The sequence below is a fragment of the Eurytemora carolleeae genome, unplaced genomic scaffold (assembly GCF_000591075.1).
Source record: "Eurytemora carolleeae unplaced genomic scaffold, Eaff_2.0 scaffold1980, whole genome shotgun sequence".
NCBI classification, from domain to species: domain Eukaryota; kingdom Metazoa; phylum Arthropoda; class Copepoda; order Calanoida; family Temoridae; genus Eurytemora; species Eurytemora carolleeae.
The window spans coordinates 548-19,042 of NW_019397958.1; the positions used below are offsets into that span (position 1 = coordinate 548).

Consider the following 18,495-nt stretch of genomic DNA (forward strand, 5'->3'; position numbering starts at 1 on the left):
CCCCGATCCTTTAATGTCCAGGTTATTAAAATTTCCCGGATTCTGAAATTTTTCTAGACACTTAAAATGTCTTGGATCCCTATAATGTCAGGGATTCTGAAATGTCCCGGATTCTGAAATTTTCCTTAATCCTTAAAATGTCTAGGATTCTGAAATTTTCCCGGTTTTTTTTAAATATCCAGGATCCTTAAAATGTCCTGAATCCTAAAATGCCCTGGATCCTAAAATGCCCTGAATCCTAGAATGCCATGAATCCTAGAATGCCCTGAATCCTAGAATGTACCTGATCTTAAAATGCCCCGGATCCTAAAATGTCCGGGATCCTTAAATGTCCTGGATCCTTAAATGGTCCTGGATCCTAAAATGCCCCGTATCCTAAAGTCCATGATCCTAAAATGTCCCGAATTCTAGTATCTGCTGGATCCTATAATGCCCCTGATTCTACAATTCCCCGTATATTAAAATGCCCCTGATATTAAAATTCACTGGATCCCAAAAATGCCCCTGATCCTAAAATGCCCCAGATCCTAAGAAGCCCCGGATAGCCTGGATGACCCTGCTAACCCGAATAATATGTAGATGAGTGTTGAGCTCCTGAAGGAAAGTGTAAGTGTTGATGTTGAAGTGATGCCTGGACCTCTGGTTGATGTTCATGAGGTAATTAATATTTCAATTTTAGTTAATATCACCTCCCTCCTCCATTAATTAATATTTCAATTTTAGTAAATATCTTCCTCCCTCCTCCCCTAATTAATATTTCAATTTTAGTAAATATCCTCCCTCCTCCCCTAAATAATATTTAAATTTTAGTAAATATCTTCCTCCCTCCTCCCCTAATTAATATTTAAATTTTAGTAAATATCCTCCCTCCTCCCCTAAATAATATTTCAATTATAGTAAATAAGTCGTCTTCCTATTCCGAAGTTTTCTGGTTATCACTGTTTTATTTTCTATCTAATGTTTTAGTTAAAAACTGATTTTACAGCATTTTCTCTGTTTGTAGGAGTTCATTCTGGGATTTAAAGAATTTAAGACTGCAGAAACAATATCCTTGATTCAAAGGTATCATATCTTAATTATAAAATTTATAAAACTTATTTTAAAAAGCATTTTAACTATTATTATTATTACAATGGGGACAACATTTGGTTGTCCTTTTATTAATAATAATAATATTAACAACAATTAGAATAAATTGAAATCAGTCTGTAAAGGGATTGTGAACGGATATTTTAATAACTTTTATTTACACAGTACTAATAACAATACAAATCGTCAATGATGGTGATATTTTTTTATTTCAAGTATTTAAACACTGTATTATTAACTACTTATTAAAAAGGATTTCGCACACAAAAATGGTAAAAAATGGTACACAAATGGTAAAAAATGGTACAAAAATGGTACACAAATGGTAAAAAAGGGTACAAAAATGGTACAAAAATGGTACAAAAATGGCACAAAATTGTACAAAAATGGCACAAAAAGGTACAAAAATGGTACAAAAAATAGTAAAAAATGGTACACAAATGGTAAAAAATGGTACAAAAATGGTAAAAAATGGTACACAAATGGTAAAAAATGGTACAAAAATGGTAAATAATGGTACAAAAATGGTACAAAAATGGTACAAAAATGGTACAAAAATGGTACAAAAAAGGTACAAAAATGGTACAAAAATGGTACAAAAATTGTACAAAAATGGCACAAAATGGTACAAAAATGGTACAAAAATGGTGCAAAAATGGTACAAAAATGGTACAAAAATGGTACAAAAATGGTACAAAAATGGTACAAAAATGGTACGAAAATGGCACCAAAATGGTACAAAAATGGCACAAAAAAGGCACAAAAAAGGCACAAAAAAGGCACAAAATGGAACAAAAATGGTACAAAAAGGGTACAAAATGGTACAAAAATGGCACTAAATGACACAAAAATAGTACAAAAATGGTACAAAAAAAAACTAAAAAGAAATCAAAAAGTTTGCATTTGTGCGTTGTTAATGGCATACTTCATGCAGTGGATGAATACATTGAATGTTCCATTAAAAACACTTGTTACCAGGGTTATGAAAGATTTTGAGTCCAAGTCCTCAGAAAATGATAATGTGTCAACAGCAACAGAATTGACGACAGCTGCAGAGTCAACTGAAAACCCAGAACCGGCGGCGACGGAGGTTTCCCCCAGTCATGATGATTTAACGGTCAAAAAACTGAATCCACGTAGTGTAAAAACTAAATCTAAAAGGTAATATGGACTGGGGTGACATGTATGGTTTTATCTTCTTCAATTGTGAACATTTTCTTTTTGTATACATTGTAAAACAAAACAAAAACAAAAATTTCGCGGATTTTAGATGAAAAAAATCGTGGATTTTCAAAATTTTCAAAAGTCAAATTTTGTTCAATGCATTTTTTTGAAAATTCGATCGTCAATAAACCTTCCCTGCTGTCGTTTATGCAGCTTGGAAAGTGTTTAATTCTAATAATGTCCTCCCGTTGTTTCTTCAGTAGAAATGCGCAAGTTACATTTGCTGAGAAGAGTTAAACTCATTAGTACTTGATCATTCTAAGCTTTAAAGTGTACCGTTGTGAATTGGTCGAACCACTCATCAACTGGACAGTTCCTTGAAATTATGAATGCAGCACTATTAACAAACTAGATTTTGACGAGACAATTATTGAATAATACATTACTTTACACTACATGAATCTAATATGTAGTTTATTGAATTGACTTGTCCTTGGTTAGAAAAAATAAAGTGTAAATAATTTTTTTATAAAATTTATCTTTCAGGATTCGAGTTCTGGTATTTTGTCAGACAAACAATCAAACCAATAGTTTGTCAGATGTACTTAACAAGTTTGTACTTTTATATATTCATTTATCCACTCATTTGTTCAATCCATCCTTATATTCATTCACTCATTGTTAGATATGCTTAACACTTTTTATATATTCATTTATCCACTCATTTGTTCATTCATTCATGAATACATTTAAAATTATATTTTAATTTATCAATTCATTTATTCATTTATAATCTAAAATTTGGGCCCTACGCACGGTCGATACATGCTTTTAATAAATCAATACATCCTAGTATTCATCCATTCCTTTCATTAATTCATAATTTTATTTATTCATCTGTTTATTAATTTATCGTTTAATTGATTTTTCCAATTCATTCTTTTAAAAATGTATCTTTTTATTACTTAGGGGGGGGGCCCATTCGACACTTTGTGACACAAATTTTTGTATAGGCTGCGTTTGGTCCTAATAATTGAGTTAGAAGGCTGAAATTCTGCATGCAGCCTCTAATTGTGGTCATCTACATTGATAAAGAAGAAAATTTGAGATCGGAGGTCATTGACCTCAATTTTGACCACCATGAACTCAGAAAATAAGGGAAAATACCACTGTCTTCCCTCTAAGTAATCAGACATGTTTTTATATTTATAATAGACACATATATTCAACCTCCATCTTGACCTCCCTTTGATAATGACCTCCAAAAATGGTCAAATATTAAATCAATAAATAACTCATGTGAGATATCAAATCATAGGTTTTTTGGTGTTCCGATTTCATTCTGATACCCCTTTTTGAAATCGGAGGTCATTGACCTCCATATTGACCTCCATGAACTCAGAAAATACGGGAAAATACCACTTTTTTCACTCTAATTGAATTATTATAAGTTAATCAGACATGTTTTCATATTTTTTGCTACCACATAAGTCATGGACATAGACACATATATCCGACCTCCATTTTTACATCCCTTTGATAATGACCTCGATAAATGGTCAAATATTAAATCAATGAAAATAAGTCATGTAAGATATCAAATCATAGGTCTTTTGGTGTTCCTATTCCAATCTGATATCCATTTTTGACCTCAGATGATCCTGGAGGTCGTGATCTCCAAAACTAGCTTACCTCAAAAAATAAAATCAATAAAAATAATTTATTTCGTGTATTTTGGTGTTCTGATTCCATTCTGATACCCCTATTTGACTTCAGATGATCCTAAAGGCATTTGACCTAGTTAGGATGTTTTATACATATCTTTTCAATTTTAACTTTTAAGTCTAATTAAGAAAATCCGCGAAAAAATTGAGAAGAAATCTGCCAGTTCTGCTTATTCCTGACATTAGAAAGAAAATAGTATGTACTATACTAGAAATTCAAGGCGCTTCGCGCCCTTCTTTCTAGCCTCAGAGGGCGCTTCGCGCCCATCTTCTAAATTAATTGTGAACATGTTCTCTTTGTGCACATCGTAAAACAAAACAAAAATAATTCGCGGATTTTCACAAAAAATTTTGCGGATTTTCAAAATTTTAAAAAATTTAATGACGATCGAATTTTGATGGAGACAAATATTTGAAATTTTGAAGAGTCATAAACCTTCCCGGGAGTCCCTAGATGTCCCATAAAAAATTTGGGCCCGATCGGTTCAGCCGTTTTGACGTTTATTGGATACAAACAAACAAACACACAAACAGACAAACAGACAGACAGACAGACAAACAGACAAACAGACAGACAGACAGACAGACAAGCCAAATTTATATATAGATTTCTTTTATAATAATGACGTGTAAATTGTAAACAATGAATTAATTTATTGATGTAGAATACAGAATATGTAGAATGAAACCATTTTGAATCCGTACTAACTAGGTCAGGAACAGTTAACTTACACTCATTGATTATAAAATATGTTATCTTATGTTAAAAGAGACCTATCTCTGATTTGATACATAATATGACCTTTTTTCTTGATTTTAGGTTTTAGAGCCGTGGTCATATCCATCTGGGGTCGGCGAACTTTATAATCATTTGAAGTCAAAAAGGCTCCTCGGAACTAACTTAGAGCAGCAAAAAAAGCTATGATTTGATACCTTTCATGATCCATGTTCATGGTGGTTCTGAATTTTGACCTTTTGAGATCAAACATATGAAAGATCAAAGACATTTAGGACTTTCAGATTCAAAAAAGTTTGTATTGGAACAATGATTTAATTTTATAAAATGCCAAATTTTCATGATTTGATATTTGACCATTTTTGGAGGTCATTATCAAAGGGAGGTCAAAATAGAGGTCGGATATATGTGTCTATATCAGTGCATGACTTAATTGGCAGCAAAAAATATGAAAAACATGTCTGGTTAATTAGAGGGAAGAAAGTGGTATTTTCCCTTATTTTCTAAGTTCATGGAGGTCAAAATTGAGAATGACCTCTGATCTCAAATTTTCTTCTTGATCTATGTAGATGACCACAATTAGAGGCTTCATGCAAAATATCAGCCTTTTAACTCAATTATTAGGACCAAACGCAGCCCGTACAGGTGTCACAAAGTGACAAATTGTCCCCCCTCCCCCCCCCCCTTTATCCTAAGATTAATTCATTTCTTATCTCATTAACATCCAGAAAATAACCTCTTCCCTTGAAAAAAAGGTCAAAGCATGACTCCTGATAAAAAAAAACAGTAAAATAATATTTTCTACTTTAGTTTTATTCTTATTTTTACGAGAATGAGGTTTTATTTTTAATACCCTTTATCTCCATACTTATACAGGGAAAGACTGAAATCTGGGTCTCTGAATCCATATAAGACTTCTCAACAAAGAGACTTCACTCTTTCTGCATTTACCAAGGAACTCTCATAATTCTGGGATTTTTTAACTTTGTATTTTATAACAATTGAATCCTGTTTAGGACGACGTTGGGCTCTAAATCTAATTGAATTTAGCTTTTTTTTTTTTTAAACCAATTAACTTATTTTGACTGTGTGAGTTTATGTAGGGAGAAATCAATGTTATTGTTGCTACCTCTGCAGTTACTAAAGGAATCATGCTGCCTGAGGTAGGACTTTTGGTTTTTGCAGCAGTGCTTAGAAACAGGATTCTTTGGATCCACAACATGTTGGCTCCCTGGATCTGGATCCGGATCCGCAAAAATATTTTGATCCACTGATCTGGCAAGAGAGGGAACCCCTGGACGCCATGAGCTTCTGCTATACAGACACGAGCCTTCCAGATCTGCTAGGTATACCAAGCCTCAGCCATGCTGTAAACAAGCCTAGCTTTCTTATAATTCTTGGGTTTTACATGTAAAATAGAATTTTTTTTCAGCAAGAATTTACTTAAGATTAATGTTGTTTATTGATTGTCATGATTTGTAACTTATATTGACTCGAAAAGTGGTTTATGTTACACAATAAAACATTTCTTACGCAGTAAGGAGGCTAATAGGAAATTCATTTCTGAATTGAACTTTGCTAATTTTTGATTTAATCAATATCTTTCTTCCGCAATTGTTTTAGACTCTGATTATTTGTCAATGTCAAATTTTTGATTATTTCAATCTGATAAAACTTTAAATAAAAGTATCGCCTAAATAAAATTACTTTCATAATCTTTTCTCTAAATGTTTTCCCTTTTGCGTAAAAAAATGTTGAAGTTTTAAAAACCACTTTACTAGTCATAATTAGTCACTATTTATAATAATTGATCCATACTTCTGATCTTTAATAAACTTTGTATGCCACTATTTCCAAAAAAAAATTTTAAAAATTCTTAACTATATATATACTATATATATATAAAAACCAAGAGTTTTATGGAAACTATTCTGTATATTGGAAGCCCTTGTTTCATGGCGGAGACTTGGAAGCTTGTGTCTGCATAGCGGAGGCTCATGGCGTCCAGGTGTTCCCTCCCTCATCTGGATGGTACCAAGAAGTTAAATTTCAACAAAAAACTGTAAAAAAAATTTCCTTTTTAAACTCAAATCTGAACTGATAGAGAGTTTTGCCTTCAAAGAATTACTTAACAAATATTTTTTTTTTCATTCCTTTAGGTTATAGCTTTAGGAGTAAATAAATGATTATATTTTCTAAACCTTTGTATTGGTTATAGGTGGATTTGGTGGTAAACTATGATATGCCACATCAAGTAGAGGATTTTATCTACAGAACCACCGCCATTGGCTCTAAGGGAAACCAGTTGATCATTCATTTATAAAATATATTAAAGAAGAATATTAAGATTAGCACAAAGCTAAGTTAAATTGTGTAACCTTTTCTCACAGCAACTGTTTGAACACAAAAATTTGTATTTCAATGTCAGTTAAAGATGGTTAAATTAATGTTTTGTTGAGCCCCATGGTTATATAAACTGGTATCCATAGGTTGAGACAGCAAAGCTGGTTAGTCTGATTGACCCTCTCACAGATGGAAGTGTAGTCAATGCACTATCTAAACTTCTGAATCTTTGTAATAAAACAGTTCCAGACTGGTTTTCAAACCTGGAAAAGCTGAAAGCTGCACATGAACAGGAAGAACATAGTGCCGGGAAGCTACCCAATGAGCCTAGGAATAGTAAAGAAGCAGATCCCAAACTGGTAGTGGTATTTTTTCTCTTTTCTAGAATTGAGAGAGGTTAAATAAAATGCAAATGTCCATTCTTCAGATTATAACTTGATTAATACTAATTTCATTTGTAAGAAAATTTACTGGTTACTTTTTACTTCTGATTAAATTTTGACACTAGAAAGGCATATGTAATGACTCCAAATTTTGCCTGTTCAGGGATCTAAGACAAAAGAATCTGACTCCCTGAAAAAGAACAAGAAAAAGAAAAAGAAGGACAGAAAGGTCCACTTGGATACTGAAAATGTAGAATCAAATCTTCTGGGAGAAATGCCTTTAGCAAAAAATAATAAGCCAACACAGAAATCCAATGCCTCACCTGACTCTAAAACAGAGCTCAGCAAGAAAGAAAATGGTAAAAGCGTTCTCAAAGGAAATGGAAGCAAGAACTCTAAAGACAAGTCTGGGTTTAACTTTAGCAATCAGTCTAATCAGATCAGCACTAGCGAAAACTCAACTGCAAGTCATGCTATTGATAAAAGAGAGACCAGTGGAAGAGATCCAAAGCACCAATCAAGTGTATCAAACGAAACTAAAGACAATGGTCACAGTTACAATGGAAGCCAGGATAGAAAACAAAGACCAGGTAAAGCTTCTTTCAACAACCAAGCAAGAGGTTACCATGACAAATATAGTAGACCTCCAACCAGTGAAGGTCATAAAACCCCTGTAGAGAACTCTAATATGGAGGGTAGAAGAAGAGAGAACAGAGTAGTAACCACAGATGGCCAACCAATAGGGGCAGATAAGACTTCTGATATTCCAGATGCTAAGATTTTGCCCAATAATGGACACAAATATGGAGATGTATCCAGCTCTGAAAATAAATTAGATAATGGTCCAGAACCAGCAAAGGCAAAGGATTCTCCAAGGAGTGTACCTGGAGATTATTCTGCTGGCAGCTGCAGAGCAGGAAGAGGGTTTGCCAGTAGAGGATCTGGAAATTATTCAAGGAGGTCAGGAGGGACTGAATACTCCGGAACAGAGAGTGGTGACTACTCAAGAACTGAAGATTACAGGCCTGATACAGGTCATAATGGAGACATACCAGAGGACAGAGAGGCCCCTAGAAAAAGTGCAGACAGAGTATTGGATAATCAATCCCGATTTTCCTCAAGGTGTGCAACACAACAATTTCTATTTCTAATATATATTAATTTCTATTTCTAATCTTATTAAATTGTAGAATAAAGGAGTTTCAAGAGAATCGAGGCCAAGGAACAAGAAGTTTGGATTACACTGATGCTGAAGATATTCCTAGACAACCTCGATCTTTAAACCGGTAATTAGGAATATTTTAGACCCCACTAAGGATGCTCTATAGCACACCAATGTCAGTTCTTGTTGAATATTTATTTGGTCAAGTTTGTCCATACAGTAGTTGATGTTAAGGAGTGTAAGTGGATCTGGGTTTGGAGAAGCTGGGGTTAGGAATCCAGTAGCAGATATAGTTGGTATACTACAGCAACAAGCAGCTGGTGGTGGATACAAGTAAGTTATTGTTACAGAAAATATAAACCCTTTATTTATTTTCTACTGCTTAGTGGTTCCAGGTCAGGAAGAACAGAGGATATGTTGGCAACCTCAGCTTATAGACCTCAAGAGGACAGGTATACTCATTAATATCATTTCCTGTCTAAAAATTATATTTAATCTGTATTATACCACATTCTTATTGGATTTACGTTGCCAAATTAGCAATAATTCTTATTATTGTCACCCATTTCGTGTAATAATTATGATTATTCAACAACAAGGTGACAATAATCAGGAATATTCACTGGGAACTTGATAGATAGATAGATCCATAAACTAGGTGACAATAATAAGAATTATTCACCAGGAACTTGATAGATAGATAGATACATGAACTAGGTGACAATAATAAGAAATATTCACCAGGAACTTGATAGATAGATAGATACATGAACTAGGTGACAATAATAAGAAATATTCACCAGGAACTTGATAGATAGATAGATCCATGAACTAGGTGACAATAATAAGAATTATTCACTGGGAACTTGATAGATAGATAGATAGATCCACGAACTAGGTGACAATAATAAGAATTATTCACTGGGAACTTGATAGATAGATAGATAGATCTACGAACTAGGTGACAATAATAAGAATTATTCACTAGGAACTTGATAGAAATATAGATCCATAAACTTGGTGACAATAATAAGAATTATTCACTGGGAACTTGATAGATAGATAGATCCATGAACTAGGTGACAATAATAAGAATTATTCACCAGGAACTTGATATATATATAGATCCACGAACTAGGTGACAATAATAAGAATTATTCACCAGGAACCTGATAGATAGATAGATAGATCCACGAACTAGGTGACAATAATAAGAATTATTCACTAGGAATTTGATAGATAGATAGATCCACCAACTAGGTGACAATAATAATAATTATTCACTAGGAACTTGATAGATAGATAGATCCACGAACTAGGTGACAATAATAAGAATTATTCACCAGGAATTATGTTGCATATAGCAGGCCAAACGGTTGGACCGATTTGGCTTGAATTTTTTGTGGACACTCATGGGTGGCCGGGGGATGTTAAAGCCTAAAAAAAATCGAAATTTTTTTCCAAATTTTTTTTTTCAATTTTTTTACTTTTTTTTCACTGACAACGCCGGGCCCTTCAGCGAGTCATACATATTTTAAGATTTTAGGTCTGTCAGAATGTTAGGTTATGAAAAAAGTGCCTAACTAAAATAGATTCAGCATGTAAGATTTGCCTGATATGGTTCAGATACCAACTGTCATCAGGGGAACTGTTTGATCTAAATCAGAGTCCTGAAAATGAAGAAGAATAAGCCCCTTAACACAAATTCACCTCAATAAAATCAAGGAGAAGAAATTATAAAAAAATATTTAATATTTTTATAAAATGATCTACAAAAACACTTTTTTAGGGGCGTCAAGGGGAAAATCTATTTTTAACTCAATTTCAGATTTAAATTTTCAATTTCTTAGAAATTAGTAAACTTTTGCAATTTAAAACCCTACTATCTTTTAGGAAGAATCTTCACAGGATGAAAGGTACAAAATGCACAATTTTCATCAAAAGGAAATCCTAGAAATTCATTATCATTGAATAATAATATCAAAGAGTGGGGTACTCTTTGATATTATTTTTTAGCAAAAGATAATTTTTAAATAAATTTTTCATTTTTTAAAACTTAAGTAAGAATTGTCTTCGATAGTTTAAAAATCCAAAATGCTCCATTTTCCTCGAAAGGGGCGCCAAGAATTTCAAAATAAACGAATACCCCCCCTCAGATATTATTTCGCTAAAACATAGAAAATAATAAATTCGGATTATTTTAAACCATTATTTAGGGATCACCTTCAAAGACTTAAAAGATCCAAAATGCACAATGAACCCGTAACAAGTAAGACATTTTGTAATATCTCTGTAAATATAAATAGCAGCCGGTTCTATTTTTCAATGTAGACTCGTATATACTCCCAATGACCACAAGAATTCACTAAAAAACAGAGAAAAAAATCCTCTAGTTTTTCATGTCAAAACAGGGTGTCAAAAATTGCTTTTTTTATTTTTATTTAAATGCCAAATAATAATTCAGATCAAATATATAGGAGAAAAAGAAACAAGAAAATATTATTTACACCCCCCTCTTGAAATTCATTTGTCAAACGCAAAAAAATAAAAACTTTCAGTTATTGAGACACTCCATAATATAAAGGATGGTATGGTCTGACAAAATTATAGATTAACATATTCTTTGATTTTTACAAATAAAATTCTAGAGGGGAATGTTCAGTGGTATTTAATTTCTAAACACGCCATTTTGATAAAAAATTGCTCATTTTAGGCCTTTGAAAACACTCCCTGCATGCAGGATGGTATGGTGTTCAGTGATATATTGAATTTCTAGGCAACTCTTTCAATAAAAATTGTGTTTTTTGGGATCTTTAAGCTATTAAAGACAATTCCTAAAGGAAGTGATATTTAAAAAGATTTTAAATTACTATTTCCTTTGTTAATGTCAGGTATAATATAATCTATTTAGTGAAATTAAATTTTTCTAGAAAATGTGCATTTTGGATCTTTCACCTTTAAAGACACTAACTAAAGGACGATATGTTTTTAAATAATTTGAAATCAATATTTTCTTTGGTTTGAGAAATTGAATTTTTAGCCGTACCTTTTGATAAATCAATATTTATTTTTTTTGTTAAATAGAATTTATGAGGGAGTGTTAAGTGATATTGAATTTCTAGACGCCCCTTTCGATAAGAATGGTGCATGGTGCATGGTGCACGCCCCTGAAAAAGTATTTTTAATAATTCTCTTAACAGAAATTTTAAATATTTTTTATAATTTTATTTTCCTATCCTGATTTTTTAGCATCAATTAAACTGATTCTTAGTCTTTTTTAGGAGTCTGTTGCAGATCAAACGATCCCCCGGACAGTTGGCTTTTTAGTCCTTTAGTCTTACAAGGCTTATCTTGCATGCTGAATCTATCTTTGTTAGGCTTTATTTTCATGGCCTAAAACTCTGAAATACCTAAAATCTTAAAATAAGTATTATAAATGGACATGAAAAAGTATTTATACGAATACCTTTTATGCCCCCTGTCCTCTGTCTACGCCCCTGATAAGATAAGGATAAAGAATTGAGCATTTTCCCTGTTCCTTATTGATTGAAAGAATACAGGTGCAAAGTTATTATCCTTTACCTCTATTTTTACAAAAGTTTTTACACATTACTGGTCCTTTAAAGTTAAAATAAAAGTTATAAATGTAATTCTGGGAATGTATTCAAATCCTCCAAGAATATGGTATAATATTATTATACTACTCTTAATATGTAGGTCAAGCTTCTATCGAAAACCTCCAAGAGGAGGTCGTTTTGACAGTGGAGGTCAGTTTGACCAAGCCTCCCAGGTTGTCAATAGCAATGTTGCAGACCTCCAAAGTCTGTTGGAATTAAAGGTAAAAGATTATTTAATTCTTAAAAACACTTTAATCTTATGTTTTTGTTTTCTGTAGGCTAGACTTGCGTCCGAGAAAGCGGAACAAATTGCTGCCAGACAGAATACTAGAAGGTACAAAAGACAATTAATTTTTTGTGTTCACCAATTTTTGAACAAACTATTGTTTTCAGGTCTCGAGTTGAGCCTGATCTCTCAAACACCAGCAACTGGCCTGCGCTTAAATAGATCTGAAAACAAGGAGATTTTGGTTGAACTATTTATGGACTAGAAGTGTGACACTAACTAACTTAATTAGCACAATTTTAATCCTCAGACCTGAACTTAATTCTTACAATTTTAATCCTCAGATCTGAACTTAATTTTTAGACATTTTTTCCTTCTATCATGTTTCTTTAATTTGATTCCTTGCATTGTTTTTTTGGCATTTTTTTTTTACTTTTTCCATGTTCTCTTTTTAAATCAAAGCATTTAATAATATAAGGTGTATTTTTCATACAGTGAAACCCTTAATAACGAATACATCGAAAGAATTCATCAAATGTCGTATTCTTCACTTGCTGATAATGGAATGTTGCAAATATTTAGTTTTTTAATTAAATGATTATATGGAACTCTTTAAAACTGTTCCTGCATATTCATGTCTATTTATTTATTGTTGCAAATACTGAAATTTACGTAATATAGTATAAAACTCATTGGAAAATTGTCAAGACGACATTTGATAAATTCTTCCGATGTATTCGTTATTAAGGGTTTCACTGTAGGAAAATAAGATATTGATTTTCCTCGTGTTAACTTGATTATCTAGCACAATTCAATTCAGCAACACTAGGTAACAATCAACTTATCTACGAGTTTGGAAAGAAATGTCTGTGCTATGTGGATAGTGGATATTTGTTCTCAGTAAACTGCCTGGATTCCTTGGGTCTGTTTTCTATACCCCGTTTCTAAACCCATTCTTACCAGACGGAAATATCATTTTGAAAAATACTCAGAATTCTAAAATGGATTTTTTTTAATTTAAAAAAATGAATTTAAATAATTTGTCAAAATTTGCATGTTTTTAAGCTGGAAAAGCTGGTTTGGTGAAAAGTTAAATATTATTGTGATCATTATTTATTAACATGTTAATTACTATTATTTGAATTATAATTTTAATTATCAATATGATATTTTTAATTGTAATTTTTTTATTTAATATTGTAACCAGTGTACTATTTATTCAAATAACAAATAATTTTACAAACGTAATTCTTGGTTCATATAATATGGTACATAACCACTGAATCGACGAGTTTTGTAGTATTCAGACTTTGTTTAATAATGTGTATAACCACGAAGTAGGAGTTTTTTTTATGTTTCAGTGCACTTTGGTACTACTATTACAGTGCATTGTAACATTTAAGTACACGAAATAAATACCAGTACACAGTACACCTAACTAACATGGTACATGAGGTTAGTTTCCAGTACAATAATAAAAATATATTGCTTGTTTTTTGGTTAAATTTTTGAAAATGCAGTACAGTACAATGTTTGTTTACAGAGACTATGCAAAACATTTATAACAGTGTTAAATCTGGAGGGCTGAAGGTTGCAGAGTTCCTGACCCCAGTCTTGAAAGAATCCAAATTTCAGGTATAAGATGTCAACTTAAATATTTCCACCTGAAATATCATTGATAAACTTCTTATTAACCAGGAGACTGGGGTTCTTACTCCTGAGGAATTTGTTGCAGCTGGAGATCATTTGGTAAAATCAATTAATTAATTCTATTCATACAATTGATCATGAAAGATTTCACATTGTCTAGGTTCATCATTGTCCAAGCTGGCAGTGGGCAGTGGGTGACCAAGCTTTTATTAAGGTAAACTCCATTGCCTGTCATAATCCCCTTTATATATATATATAACTGCTGAGGGAAAAATAGTTGTCCTTTAATTGGAAAATGTTTGATCAAATCTATCGCGTACAGAGCAGAAATAAAATCAGACCAAGATACAGTGGCATATATTGGTTTGGCTTCTAACACATTTAAAGAGAGGTACCTGAACCATACATCATCTTTTAGGAATAAAATTACAAAAAAGGTATACGGCACTTTCCAAGCACATTTGGAAATTAAAGGATCAAAAGAAACCTTATGAAATAAAATGGTTTATCGACGAGTATGCAACCTCAATCCTCATATCATCCAACCAAGAAGAGATGCAATTTATGCAATATAGAAAAAACCCTTATCCTCGCATCTACACCTCATCATCTTCTAAATCAGCGCAGTGAATTAATAAGTACATGTCGGCATAGAAGAAAATATCTATTATCATCAATTTAGCAAAATCATGTTTTTATATGTATCTAATAATTTGTATATTGCAGTTAAGTGCTGTATTTTTTTTGAAGGAAAATCATTGCAAAGAAATGTTTGTAATAATTTTTTTTAAAATACGCAATATGCGATGAAAAAATCTTGGAATTTTGGTTGTTCAAAGAATTGTAACTGCTGAGGATATATATATATAACTGCTGAGGGAAAAATAGTTGTCCTTTAATTGGAAAATGTTTAATCAAATCTATCGTGTACAGAGCAGAAATAAAATCAGACCAAGATACAGTGGCATATATTGGTTTGGCTTCTATCACATTTAAAGAGAGGTACCTGAACCATACATCATCTTTTAGGAATAAAATTACAAAGAAAGTATACGGCACTTTCCTAGCACATTTGGAAATTAAAGGATCAAAATAAACCTTATGAAATAAAATGGTTTATCGACAAGTATACATCCTCAATCCTCATATCGTCCAACCAAGAAGAGATGGAATTTATGCAATATAGAAAAAACCCTTATTCTCGCATCTACACATCATCATCTTCTAAATCAGGGCATGGTAAATTAATAAGTACAAGTCGGCATAGAAGAAAATATCTATTATCATCAATTGAGCAAAATCATGTTTTTATATGAATCTAATAATTTGTATAGTGCAGTTAAGTGCTGTATTTTTTTTTAAAGGAAAATCATTGCACAGAAATGTTTGTAATAATTTTTTTTTAAATACGCAATATGTGATGAAAAAATCTTGGAATTTTAGTTGTTCAAAGAATTGTAACTACTGAGGATCGTCGTGACTCATGATAGGCGTGAAACATTATGTTTATTATAATTCTTTTTTAAAAAAATGTGAAGTTAAAAACTGAAATATATATATATATATATATTATTTAGGATTATCTACCAGCTGATAAACAGTTCCTAATCACCAAGAATGTGCCCTGCTACAAAAGATGCAAACAAATGGAGTACAGGTAAAGAGTACTGTTTATTATGTACTGTGTACTGTGAAATGTGTACTCTGTACTGTTTATTATGTACTGTGTACTGTGAAATGTGTACTCTGTACTGTTTATTATGTACTGTGTACTGTGAAATGTGTACTCTATACTGTGTACTGTGAAATGTGTACTCTATACTGTTCATTATGTATTGTGTACTGTGAAATGTGTACTCAATACTGTTTATTATGTACTTTGTACTGTGAAATGTGTACTCTATACTGTTTATTATGTACTGTGTACTGTGAAATGTGTACTCTATACTGTTTATTATGTACTGTGTACTGTGAAATGTGTATTCTATACTGTTTATTATGTACTGTGTACTGTGAAATGTGTACTCTATACTGTTTATTATGTACTGTGTACTGTGAAATGTGTACTCTATACTGTTCATTATGTACTTTGTACTGTGAAATGTGTACTCAATACTGTTTATTATGTACTGTGTACTGTGAAATGTGTACTCTATGCTGTTTATTATGTACTGTGTACCGTGAAATGTGTACTCAATACTGTTTGTTATGTACTGTGTACTGTGAAATGTGTACTCTATACTGTTTATTATGTACTGTGTACTGTGAAATGTGTACTCTGTATTGTCCAGCAAAGTAATATATCTTTATTTGTAGAGGAGAAGAGATGGTTTTAGACAACGATGATCCAGAGGGGGGCTGGGTGGACACTCACCATTATCATGAGAAGGTTATTTTAAAGTTCTATTTTCCACCACTATTTGACGTTGTCGCTAGATGTCTTATGCCTGTATTTATTTAACTAGGATGAGGTTGAGACCCAGGTGTCCGAGATGACTCTGGAGGATAAATCTGAGGAGAAGGAGGAAGATGTAGAGGATGAAGAGGCTGTTGATATGGATGTAAGTTTAAATAATTGGATTGTTCAACAGTTTCTTTCAAATTTTACTTTATTAGGAGTTTGTTGAACAGGGGGGTTTAGAGGAAGATACAAATACAGTGATAACAGAACCTAAACTAGCTTCCAAAGGAATTCAATCATTTTAACGTCCTTTTCTCTCTATCATTTAATTATTCTTTCATTTATTCTTCATTCAATCATCTTTTTCATTTATCCTGTCTTAAAATTATTTTTTCATTCATTCTTTATTCAATCATCTTTTTCATTTATCCTGTCTTAAAATTATTCTATAATTCATTCTTCATTCAATTATCTTTTTAATTTGTCCTTTCATTTAATTATTCTTTCATTCATTCTTCATTCAATCATCTTTTTCATTTATCCTTTCATTTAATTATTCTTTCATTCATTCTTCTTTCAATCATCTTTTTAATTTATACTTTCATTTAATTATTCTTTCATTCATTCTTGCAATCATTTTCTTATTCGACCTTCAATCATTTGATTAATTCTATTTTTTATTTATTGATTAATTGATTGAGAAACTAGGTGGTGAGATCCTAAGTACAAGAACCTATGATCTAAATATTACTTATGATAAATATTATCAAACACCAAGACTCTGGTTAACTGGATATAATGAGAACAGGTATTATTCCAAATAATAAGTTGATATTATCATTATTATTGTTGTTATTTTAGAGTTGCCATGGGAGTGGATGAAATGTATGAAGATTTCTCTGCGGATCATGCCAACAAGACAATAACAATGGAAACCCATCCTCATCTACCTGGACCACCCCTGGTATATCATTTTATTTATATTTTTGTGAACACTCCCTTTATATATTATTCCTTTCATGTTTTGGTGAACACTCCCTTTATATATTATTCCACTCATGTTTTGGTGAACACTCGTGAACACTCCCTTTATATATTATTCCTTTCATGTTTTGGTGAACACTCCCTTTATATATTATTCCACTCATGTTTTGGTGAACACTCTCTTTATATATTATGAATGTTTTCTCTTTATTTAGGCGAGTGTTCATCCCTGTAAGCATGCGCAGACCATGAAGAAGCTTCTGGATCAAATTAGTGAAGGAGGAGGAGATCTCCAGGTAGAGATATTATTAAACTATTAGTGAAGGAGATCTCCAGGTAGAGATATTATTAAATTATTAGTGAAGGAGATATCCAAGTTTAGAGATATTATTTAACTATTAGTGAAGGAGATCTCCAGGTAGAAATATTATTAAACTATTAGTGAAAGAGATCTCCAGGTAGAGATATTATTAAACTATTAGTGAAGGAGATCTCCAGGTAGAGATATTATTAAACTATTAGTGAAGGAGATATCATGTTTTGGTGAACACTCCCTTTATATATTATTCCACTCATGTTTTGGTGAACACTCCCTTTTTATATTATTCCACTCATGTTTTGGTGAACACTCCCTTTATATATCAATCCACTCATGTTTTGGTGATCACTCCCTTTATATATTCTTCCACTCATGTTTTGGTGAACACTCCCTTTATATAATATTCCACTCATTTTTTGGTGAACACTCCCTTTATATATTATTCCACTCATTCTTTGGTGAACACTCCCTTTATATATTATTCGACTCATGTTTTTTGTGAACACTATGTATTATTCCACTCATGTTTTGATGAACACTCCCTTTATATATTATTCGACTCATGTTTTGGTGAACACTCCCTTTATATATTATTCCACTCATGTTTTGGTGAACACTCCCTTTTTATATTATTCCACTCATGTTTTGGTGAACACTCCCTTTATATATTATTCCACTCATGTTTTGGTGAACACTC

The 18,495-nt window shown here is 32.1% G+C and overlaps 2 protein-coding genes across 2 annotated transcripts in view; both read left to right on the forward strand.

Moving 5' to 3' along the window:
• Positions 1-579: 579 nt before the first annotated feature.
• Positions 580-12,679, forward strand: LOC111716456 (DEAD-box ATP-dependent RNA helicase 40; the record flags this gene model as incomplete). The annotated part of the gene is given in 15 exon segments (XM_023491911.1): positions 580-657; positions 1,004-1,062; positions 2,068-2,250; positions 2,800-2,865; positions 5,590-5,668; positions 5,817-5,876; positions 6,932-7,009; positions 7,203-7,415; positions 7,603-8,561; positions 8,630-8,725; positions 8,836-8,934; positions 8,988-9,053; positions 12,319-12,439; positions 12,497-12,552; positions 12,612-12,679. Coding segments are annotated over 15 exon segments (2,268 nt in total), but the record flags the coding sequence as incomplete, so codon positions are not given.
• A 930-nt stretch (positions 12,680-13,609) lies between these two features.
• Positions 13,610-18,495, forward strand: part of LOC111716457 (ubiquitin-like-conjugating enzyme ATG3) — a 6,235-nt gene continuing 1,349 nt past the window's right edge. The window contains exons 1-10 of the mRNA XM_023491912.1: positions 13,610-14,079; positions 14,143-14,193; positions 14,255-14,308; positions 15,672-15,751; positions 16,411-16,483; positions 16,560-16,655; positions 16,711-16,783; positions 17,204-17,303; positions 17,357-17,459; positions 17,695-17,775. Coding sequence (XP_023347680.1) covers positions 13,993-14,079; positions 14,143-14,193; positions 14,255-14,308; positions 15,672-15,751; positions 16,411-16,483; positions 16,560-16,655; positions 16,711-16,783; positions 17,204-17,303; positions 17,357-17,459; positions 17,695-17,775 — 798 coding nt within the window. The 5' untranslated portion in view covers positions 13,610-13,992. The remainder of the gene's footprint in view (positions 14,080-14,142; positions 14,194-14,254; positions 14,309-15,671; positions 15,752-16,410; positions 16,484-16,559; positions 16,656-16,710; positions 16,784-17,203; positions 17,304-17,356; positions 17,460-17,694; positions 17,776-18,495) is intronic.